Here is a 10,822-nt window from a genome sequence, read left to right as displayed (position 1 = left end):
AATTACATTAGCCAAGATTAAAGATAAGGAGAGAATCTTAGAAGCAGCAAGAGAAAAGGAGACAGTTACCTACAAAGGAGTTTCCTTAAGACTGTCAGCTCATTTCTCAAAAAGAGGCCTTGCAGGCAAGAAGGGGCTGGAAAGAAGTATTTCAAGTCATGAAAGGCAGGGACCTACATCCAAGATTGCTCTGTATCCAGCAAAGCTTTCATTTAGAATGGAAGGGCAGACAAAGTGCTTCTCAAATAAGGTCAAGGTAAAGGAATCACTAAGCCCTTATTGTATGAAATGTTAAAGGGACTTATCTAAGAAGAAGAAGAAGATAAAAAATATGAACAGTAAAATTACAACAAACTCACAGTTATTAACAACCACACCTAAAACAAAAATAAAAACAAGCTAAGCAAACAACTACAACAAGAACAGAATCACAGAAACGGAGATCACATGGAGGGTTATCAGTGGGGGAGTGGGAGGGGGAGAGAGGGGGGAAGGTACAGAGAATAAGTAGCATAAATAGTAGGTAGAAAATAGACAGGGAGGGGTCAAGAATAGTATAGGAAATGTAGGAGCCAAAGGAATTATATACAAGTTCATGACCCATGGACATGAACTGAAGGCAGGGGAATGTGGGTGGGAGGGAGTGTGTAGGGTAGAGGGGAATAAAGGGGAGGAAAGGGGACCACTGTGATAGCATAACCAATAAAATATATTAAAAAACCAAATAGACTGAAATTAATTTTGAATACACCCCAGAGCTCCTAAATAATTACATCATACAAAGTCTGCTCGTACAATTACTGTCTAGGTGGGAAGAAGGATTTCTGGTGCTTCCCAATATTCCTGTAATGCTCTCTCTAAATCAGTTATTCATTTTTTTTTTGTGGGGAGGTCTTTATTATGAACCAGGCTCTGTCCTGTGCACTGGAAATAGGGTGATAAGCAAGAGACAAAACTCTGCTTTCATAGAGATTATATATTTTTAGGGGAATCCAACAATAGAAAAACTATATAAATACATAATATCACTTTTTCAGAGAGCAAACATTTATTTGCTTTTGTTATAAGAAAGCAGACCTAGCTCTGACCTGTGTGGCTCAGGTGGTTGGTTGTCATCCTGCAAAGAGAAAGGTTGCTGGTTTGATTCCCAGTCAGGGAACATGCTTGGGTTTTGGATTTGGTCCTGGTCAGGGCATGTGTATGAAGCAGCTGATCGATATTTCTCTCTCACATTGATGTTTCTCTCCCTTTATTTCTCCATCTTTTCCCCTCTTTCTATAAATAAATAAAATATTAAAAAAGAAAGTAGAACTAAGGGCAGGAGAAAATGTGTCAGAATGAAAAAATCATTGGCTTGGGTAATTACATTAACAGTCAGATACAAGGTACAGTTTGGTATTCTATATATTTCATGAAAGTATACTTCTGTGTGTTTTAAAAAAATTATTATTTTTAATTCTCACCTGAGGGGCTATGTTCACTGATTTCAGAGAGAGAGGAAGAGAAGAGTGTGTGTGTGTGTGTGTGTGTGTGTGAGAGAGAGAGAGAGAGAGAGAGAGAGAGAGAGAGAGAGAGGGAGAAAGAGAGAGAGAGAGATCGGCTGCCTTCTATATGTGCCCTGACAAGAGATCAAACCCATAATCTAGTTATGTGCCCTGACCTGGAATCAAATCCACAACCTTTTGTTGCACAGTGTGATGCCCCAACCAACTAAACTACCCGGCCAGGGCGCTCCTGTGTCTTTAAAAAGATATAGAAGAGTCTAGATGGAATGTAAGGATGTATCACAGACTGAGACATCATTCAACCATTGCTCTGTTGAATGGTTGGACATTGGTATCTTCTGTTGGATATTTAGGCTGCTATAGTGTTTCATTATTAAGAACAATGCTGAAATGCACAAGCTTATACATCCATCGTTGACTGTACTTTTCAGCTATTTATTTAGGATAAGTTCTTGGAAGTGAAAAGTTTTGGGCAAAGGGTTTGATGCTTTTTTTAAAAAAATAAAATAATATTCTAAAAGCACTAGGTCTCTCTGTATCTGTGTTGTCCTTATTGGTGGCTACAAAGGAGCACAAGTCTGGCTGATGGGTATTCCGGTTTCCTTGTACAGAAGGGAAGGATATTTTGCAAAGCATGCTTTCAGAGCGATATAGAGGGCAATCTCCCACACTTTCATGGCCTGCATTAATGTTTAGAACACACATTCCAGGAGACAGGTCCTAAGCCTATTCAGCTTGCTTTTCATAGTGCTTTAGCCAACCCTAGAAAACAACACCTTCGAAATAGTGATCTTTCTGGTTGGGCTAGGAAGCTGTGTAGGGTGGGAGAAGAGGCTCTGTGCAGCCCCAGGAGGAAGGTCAAGCAAGCATGTGTGCTTACTGAGCCCCACCCTCTTCCTCAAATTCTCTAAGAGATTTCTTCCCTACTACTTCTCTTTTCATGCCTTTCCTGGCTTTGGTGGTTTGTGCAGCCACAGGATTCTTGCTGCCTTCAGCCATGGCTCACAGAGTTCTTCTGTTAACAGGTGCGCTAGAACCTGGGGTGGGCAGTGGAGTGGGGAGCTTGTGATGAGGAGGAGGGGAACTTTTGAGTCTGTGAGTAGAGAGGGGTGCAGAATATCTAGGAGTTAGATTGGAGAGAGACAAAGGGCATTTGGAAAAGTGTGAGATTCATGAAGAAGTAGAGTAGAGCTAGGCCCAGATGGGGTAACCATAGAAGCTTGTATGAATGACTAAATTTATAGACTTTGAAAGGGGAATTAGCTGGCCCCTTCATTCACAGATGAGGAAGCTGAGACCTAGAGAGGTGAAATGACATACTAAAGGGTGTATCACTCCCACTTTACCTCCAGTTCTATTTTCCAAGGACCTAGGTATAAATGTTTATTGATTGGCAGATGATCAAATGATTTAACTTTATTTCCTTTTATGCCCATGTTTTGTGGCAAATAAGCCAAAAAAGGGAAAGAAATGCTTGAGTCTCATAGGAAGGAAGTTGCCAACTGAGAGGCTTTAGGAACTTGGTTATTGGGTCAATCAGCAGGGTGAGAACATAGGGTGGGTCTCAAAGAGGAGCTGAAAACACCCCACATTGATGGTCTTAGGGCAGGGGTCAACAAACTATGGCCTATGGGCATAAGGCAAGGGTTCCACCACTGACTTTTGTATAGTGTGTGAACCTTAAGCCACAGATGAACATTTGAAATAGATTCATGATTGGGAACACTAATTTTGAATCCCAATGAAGTGAAATGTTATCTCCTCCAAAGAATTCCATTTGTGTCATTAGCAAATTTGTATTTAAAAAGTATACTCAATTATTATATTTTGAATCTCCAAAAGGAAAAATTTGTGGAAATGCATCTGCTCTCTTGTTATGTTAAGTACCTACGTAATATACTCTATTTGCTGGTTGGCCCACAAAACCTCAAATATTTACTATCTGGACCTTTATAGAAAAAGAGTGCTGACCTCTGCCCCAGGCTATCAGAGCTGAATCTTGGAGGCAGACATCTCCATGCTGGCTTAGGGCGAATCTTAGCAGGAAGATGCATGGTGCAGGAGGACAAATTGCTTTTTTAGCTATGTTCTATCTTCTGACATTCACCCCTTTGTTTTCCCTCCAGCCTTAGCCTTATGTCATGGGTTCAACCTGGACACTGAAAATACAGTGATCTTTCGAGAGAATGAAAAGAGCTTCGGGCAGAGTGTGGTCCAGCTTGAGGGATCCCGGTAAGGGTCACAAGTGGAGCTCCTTGTCACACATGCTTTCCCTCTAAGACCTTATAGTTGAAAAAAAATTGCAATTTCCTTTTTTTGTTGTTTTTTAATTTTATTTATTTATTTATGTTTAGAGAGGGGAAGAGAAAGGGGAAGAGAGGGAGAGAACCATCAATGTGTAGGTTGCCTCTGGTGAGCTCCCTACTGGGGACCTAGCCTGCAACCCAGGCACGTGCCCTGACTGGGAATCAAGCTGGTGACCCTTTGGTTCTCAGACTGGCACTCAATCCACTGAGCCACACTAGCCAGGGCCTTTTTTTCCCTTTTTAAATTTTGTTTTGTTTTTCTTGATTTATTTTTGAGTAGTTAATACAATTACAAGGTTCTAAATTCAAAAGACACCAGAGTGTGATAGTGAAAAATCCTCCACATTTCGTTCCTCAGTGCCCATCCCAGGAGGGTTTTTAAATTAAAATTTTTTGTTATTATCTTTTTTAAAGTATATTTTATGGATTATGCTATTGTAGTTGTCCCATTTTTTCCTCCCCTCAACCCCCCCTCCACCCTTACCCCTATCCCTCTAGCATTCCACTCATTAGTTCATGTCCATGTGAACTCCCTTGTAGGTAAATACTACTTTTCTCTTGCTTCTTCGAGAACCTCTTTTTATCTTTAACCTTTAGCATTTTAATTATGATGTGTATTGGAGTGGGCCTCTTTGCATCCACCTTGTTTGAGACTCTCTGTTCTTCCTGGACTTGTATGTCTATTTCCTTCACCAAATTGAGGATGGTTTCTTTCATTATTTTTTTTTTTCAAATAGATTTTCAATTTCTTGCTCTTTCTCTTCTCCTTCTGGCACCCTTATGATGTGACTGTTGGAAAGCTTGAAGTTGTCCCAGAGGCTGCCTACACCTGTTTTTTTTTCCCCGAAAGATTTTATTTATTTATTTTTAGAGAGGGGAAGGGAGGGAGAAAGAAAGGGAGAGAAACATCAATGTGTGGTTGCCTCTTGCATGCCCTCTACTGGGAACCTGGCCCACAACCCAGGTATGTGCCCTAGAATGGGAATCAAACCAGCAACCTTTTGGTTCACAAGCCAGTGCTCAATCCACTGAGCCACACTGGCCAGGGCATATCCTCAGTTTTGAGTCTTTATCCTTCTTGTTGTTTTGATTGATTGTTTTTTGCTTCCTTATGTTCCAAATCATTGATTTGATTCTCAGCTTCATCCATTCTCCTGCTGTTTGCCTGTAAATTGTTATTTCGATTAATGTATCCTTTTTGTCTGATTGGATCTTTTTTATGCTATTGAAGTCCTCAATATGTTCCTTGAGCATCCTTATAAACAGTGTTTTGAGCTCTGCATCTGACAGATTGCTTAGATTCCATTTTTTTAGCTCTTTTTCTGGAGTTTTAATCTGTTCTTTCATTTGGGCCATGCTTCTTTGTTTCCTCATTTTGGCAGCCTCTCTGTGTTTTTTCTATGTATTTGGTAGGGCTGTTATGACTCCCTGTCTTTGTAGCATGGCCTAATATAGTAGGTGCCCTGTGGACTCCAGTGGCACAGCCTCCCCTATCACCAAGCTGGGTAGGAAAGGTGTGCCCTCCATGTGGGCTGAGTATACTCTCCTCTTGTAGTTGAGTGTTGGTTGCTGTTGGCAGGTCAATGGGAGGGATTTACACAGGTCAGTCAGCTGCAAGGATTGGCTGTGGCCACTGACCACCAACCTCTGCCCTCCATGGAGGATGAGCTGTGCAAGGGCTGGGTGGTGGTGCTCTGCTGTGGTCTGTAGCTATCCACTGGTTGCATAGGCTCTGGGGTTTTGCAGGTGGTGCAGGCCAAGGTCAGCCCCCACCTGTGTTTTGCCAGGGTCACCCTGCCTGAGCTATAAAGCAATCTGAGATGGCTGCTATTTGTGCTGAGCTTGGAGATTCCCAGGTAAAATCAAACTGTGAATCTAGGCTGGGTATTGCTAGTGCTCTGCCTAGGGTCACTTAGCAAGAGGTCCTGGGGCTGGGGACTCAATGAGTTTGGCTATTCCTTGTTTGAGAGAATTTAGGAAGTTGTGAAGCATGAGACAAGACCAGCCATTCATAGGGAAAAGTCTCCATTAACAACTTGAGTAGGGCCATAATTTGGATGGGATGGAATCTGAGGGGATTTCCAGGGCAGGGCAAACTGTGTCAAGTAGCCAGGTTGATGGAGTCTCAGATATGGCACCCATCTGCCAGCTATGTGGCTCATGTGGAGAGGGTTCAGAAAAGGGATAATGGCATTTCTGCCTGGAGAAAGCTGTCCCCCAGCTCTTACCTTGATGCCAGATGTTCACTTCTGCCCTGTATAATAGGTGCCTTTCAAGCTGCTACTGCAGTGCTTGATCTCAGAGGGAGTGGGTTTGAGTAGGTGAGTTTGTGTGCAGGTTCTTTAAGAGGAACTGCTTGGAACTCAAGAAGTTTTTTTCACTATCTGTGTCCCTACTGGTTTTTGCAGCCAGAAGTTTTTGGGGACTTATATTCTTGTCCCTGGAACCCTGGGCTGGGGGGCCTGGTGTGGGGCTGGGACTCTTGCTCCTAAGATATCCCTCCCTAATTTTTATCCACCACACGTGGGTGTGACCAGTCTATTCCACATGTCCGCCACTCCTACCAGTTTGGATGGATGTGGTTTCTTTAATTCCACAATTGTCAGACTTCATTCAACTTGATTTCTGATGGTTCTGAGTATTTGTTGATTTATAATTTAGTTGTAATTTGATGTGGTTTTGCAAGGAGGGAAGCTGTGGTTTACCTATGCTGCCATCTTGACTGGAAATCTGGCTGGTTTGTCCTGAACCTTGTAAACTTTAAAGGTGATGTATTCATTACCAATGCCCCATCTAAATGCTGGAGTTTCTTTCTCATATCTGGGGCATTTGCCCAATAAAAGGCATGTTTACCATCCTTACAGTTTCTGGTATCTCCGGGTCAGCATGAGTGTGCTTCCTATAGGCCTGATAGATCCTCTGTAAAAATTCAGAAGTGTGCTCATGTGGTCTTTGTTGAACAGCCAGTATCATATTCAGACTCTTTTGCTTGGGGACCCTCTTCTTAAGCCCTTCCAGTATACAATTTCTGTAATGTTCCAGGTGGGTTAGGCCCCTACCATTTGAGTTCCAGTCAGGCTGTATCAAGGGAATTGCCAGAGCTGGGTTGGAGATCACATTGAGATTCTCTTGGTGGATATGTTGGGCCTCATCATTAGCCCTATTTATAACCAGCCATCTCTCATCTGCAGTTAACAAGATATTTAGGAGAGCCTGTACACCTGCCCAGTTTGGAAGATGAATGGCAAAATTTTAGGCAATAAGATCTGCCATTTTTTGTGGCTCTTCCCTGTGAGGGGGTGGAATTCTCCCAATTTAGTAAATCTGAAGTGGAGAACAGATTATGGGCCCAGCTGTAGCTAGTGGGCTGGTCTTCTGATTTATTACACCTATAGGATATTGCCTCAAGACAAACTGCCTTGCTTTGGACATGGATGCTTTCTGTCCAAAATGGATGCCCTGATGGGTCTTTGAGGGGGAAACCAATCCCTTGTCATACAGGGTGGAGCTGTTGGCTCTGTGGTCTTTACTTTAGGGACGGCTCTCAAAGTCGGTGGTGGTGAGGAAGCTCCTCCTGCCACCAACCCTGGGTCCCCTGGGTTCAGAACATTGATGAGGTTTATCTCCTCATTCTCCTTTTCTTCCTGTGTCTTACTGTCAAGAAGAGGTTTTCAGGCCTCCTCCGTTCTCTGTGCCATCAAGCGATTCTCTGTGTCTGGCAAAATCGTATCATACAATGACATACATGCATTGACATAATGGATTTCATCCCATCTATCTAACTGTTGGCAATACTGTTTCAATTGAATGATGGCATGGTAACTTAGGGAGCCATACATGAGCCACGCTTCCTCACAATACAAAACGTACATAGGCCACATAGTACTACAATAATAAATCAGTACCTCCTTGGATATTGTATAATGGCAGTACATGCTCCAGTCTGTCTGCCAAAATCCTACCCAGTGGGTTTCCTCTAGGAGCCAGCACAGAACTTCCCTTATTGGCCTGGGCATACAGGCTAAAAGGTATAACCAGAGAAATCCAAGAAACCTGAGAGCATATAAAGAAAACCAGTATCCATGACGCCATTATTTCAAAGAGTACCTACAAGCAAATCTGCCAACCAGTCTCACAAACCGTGGTCCCCACACAATGGCTTCCCCAAAGGAGCCCTCACCCCAACCTCATCTCATGGCCTTTTCACAGGCCTGTTTTCTTTTTCACCAGCCAGGTGTGTTTGGTTGGCCAAAACCTTGAGTGGACATGCAGAAAAATTCCTGGAGACTGGTAAACCCCACAGTCCCACTCTCTGGGCTAACCAGCCAGAGGCAGCCAGGATCCCAACAGAGTTACCATTGCTGTTACTGAGCAGCAAGTGGGGCCCTGCTGCCCATCACCTCCCTGTGGGCAAAATTCTGGAGGCAAGGTTTCGATAATAAAGGAAAGGAGTCTTTATTCAAAAGCTGCACAATTTTGGAATAACAACTTTCCACATGCATTAGTCACTTAAGACTTTGACTTGAGGTTAAACTGTGTAACTCTTTAGTTACAGCTTTAATCACTTAAAACTATCAATTAAGACTAAACTATTTAACAACTGAGTTCTATAATTCCCCCTGTAAGTTTTTAATTATCTTATTTCAATAGGATTAGTTTACAAACTAAAACAACATAAGATACAAAAGCTACCCAGTTTTGGGAGAACTGCAGGCTTCTGTCTCAGGGCCCGTCCCCTCTAGAACATCCAGAGAAGAATAGCCCTGCCACCCTCTGCCAGGCAAGCCCAATCCTAGGCTGCGCCTGGAATTTCTTCTCCCACCCAAAATCCATCCAAAATACCATCATTTGGGAAACACAGGGAGCTGTAGCATGATCATCTAAGCATCCTTGAGGAAGAGAGTCTGAGAGCCAGTCTCTGCTCTCTTTTTACTTTAAGTCTTCTGGCCCATAATTTCATGTGCTCTGGAGGCATTCATCTTCTCAGTCTCATCCTAGACTGTTTACAGTTGACTCCTATGACCCCTCTCTACTCCTCCCCAGAGGTCTGATCAGATCTTTCCGTATCCTCACCCTCCTGCCTGCTCTGTGGCTGTGTCGGGGGAGGGCTCAGAAAAGGGACAATGAATAGTCTCTTCCTGCCTTTCTGTCTGGGAGAAAGCTATCGCCCATCTCTTGCCTTAATGCCAGACTCTTCAGTTCCTCCCTGTATGCCACTGGTGCCTTTCAAACTGCTATCCCTGTGCTAGAGCTCAGAGCGAGTGAGTCGAAGTCTGTGTGCGGGTTCTTTAAGAGAAGCTGCTTGAGACTCCAGAAGTTTCTTCCATGGACTCAATCTCTGCTGGGTTTTGCAGGCAGAAGTTTTGGGGACTTATCTTCTTGGCACTGGAACCCTGGGCTGGGGGGCCTGGTGTGAAGCTGGGACTCCTCAGTCCCAAGACATCCCTCCCAAATTTTTATCCACCACATGTGGATGTGGGACCAGCCTGTTCTGCATCTTCTCCCCTCCTATCAGTCTGGATGTATGTGGTTTCTTTAATTCTTTGGTTGTCAGACTTCCATTCAACTCGATTTCTGACAGTTCTGAATGATGGTTTGATATTTTAGTTGTAATTTTGATGTGGTTGTTCTGTGTTTACCTATGCTGCTATCTTGACCTGAAGAGACAGATCAAAAGTTTTTATCTTTAAATTACAGTTTACATGTAATATTGTTTTGTATTAGTTTCAGGTGTATAGCAAGTGGGTAGACAATCATATACTTTACAGAGTATTCCCCCTGGTATTTCCAGTGCCCACCTAGCACCATACATAGTTATTACCATATTATTGACTATGTCCCTATGCACTTTACATTTCTGTGACTATTCTGTAATTACCAATTTGTAGTTCTTAATCCTTTCACCTTTTTCTCCCATCCTCTCAATCCCCATCCTCTCTGGCAACCATCAGTTTATTCTCTGTATCTATTATGAGTCTGTTTTAGTTTTGTTTGTTCATTTATTTTGTTCTTTAGATTCCACATGTGAGTGAAATCATATACTATTTGTCCTTCTTCTTCTTTTTTTTTAATCTTTATTGTACTTCTCCATTACCATTTAGCCCCCTCATACCCGCTTGCCTCCCCCCAGTATTTGTCTTTCTTTGACTGACTTATTGCACTTAACATAATACCCTCTAGGTCCATACATGCTGTTGCAAATGTTAAGATTTCATTCTTTTTTATGGACAAATAATATTCCATTGTATGGGCACTTGGGGTGCTTTCATATCTTGGCTGCGGTAAGTAAATAATGTTGCAATGAGCATAGAGGTGTGTATATTCTCTTGAATTAGCATTTTGGGTTTATTCAAACATATATTCAGAAGTGGAATCCCTGGGTCATAAGCCAATTCCATTTTTAATTTTTTGAGGACCGTCCATACTGTTTTCCATAGCAGCTACACCAATTTACATTCCTACCAGTAGTGCATGAGTGTTCCCTTTTCTCCACATCCTCACTAACACTTGTTTGTCAGTTTATTGCATTTCTCTGATGATTAGTGATATTGAGAATCTTTTTTTTAAAGTTTTTCTTTTTTTAAGAAATATTTTATTTATTTATTTTAGAGGGGAAGGGAGGGAGAAAGGGGGAGAGAAACATCAATGTGTGGTTGCCTCTTGCATGTCCCCCACTGGGGACACAGCCTGCATCCCAGGCATGTGCCCTGGTTGGGAATTGAACCGGTGACCCCCTGGTTTGCAGGCCAGACCTCAATCCACTGAGCCACACCATTCAGGGTGAGAATCTTTTCATATGTCTATTGGTCATCTGTATGTCCTCTTTGGAGGAGTGACTGTTCAGGTCCTCTGCCCACTTTTAAATTGGAATTTTTTTTTATTTGAGTTGTATGAGTTCTTTATACATTTTGGATATTAACCCTAGAGATGTACCATTGGCAAATATGTTCTCTCATTAGGTAGGTTGTCTTTTCATTTTGTTGACTTTTTAAAATCCTCACCTGAAGACAT

General features: G+C 42.5%; 1 protein-coding gene across 2 annotated transcripts in view; it reads left to right on the top strand.

Annotated features, from left to right (window-relative positions):
* Positions 1–2,460: 2,460 nt before the first annotated feature.
* ITGAM (integrin subunit alpha M) overlaps positions 2,461–10,822 on the top strand; it is a 63,281-nt gene continuing 54,919 nt past the window's right edge. For both annotated transcript variants that reach the window (XM_045848966.1, XM_045848965.1), the window contains exons 1-2: positions 2,461–2,530; positions 3,632–3,737. In XM_045848966.1, the coding sequence (XP_045704922.1) occupies positions 2,503–2,530; positions 3,632–3,737 (134 nt within the window). In that variant the 5' untranslated portion in view covers positions 2,461–2,502. The remainder of the gene's footprint in view (positions 2,531–3,631; positions 3,738–10,822) is intronic.

Source organism: Phyllostomus hastatus, unplaced genomic scaffold (genome assembly GCF_019186645.2).
Source record: "Phyllostomus hastatus isolate PE091 unplaced genomic scaffold, TTU_PhHast_1.1 phas_contig_64, whole genome shotgun sequence".
Classification (NCBI taxonomy): domain Eukaryota; kingdom Metazoa; phylum Chordata; class Mammalia; order Chiroptera; family Phyllostomidae; genus Phyllostomus; species Phyllostomus hastatus.
The sequence above is the reverse complement of the archived record's forward strand: the minus strand, read 5'-3'. Positions and strand labels throughout refer to the sequence as shown.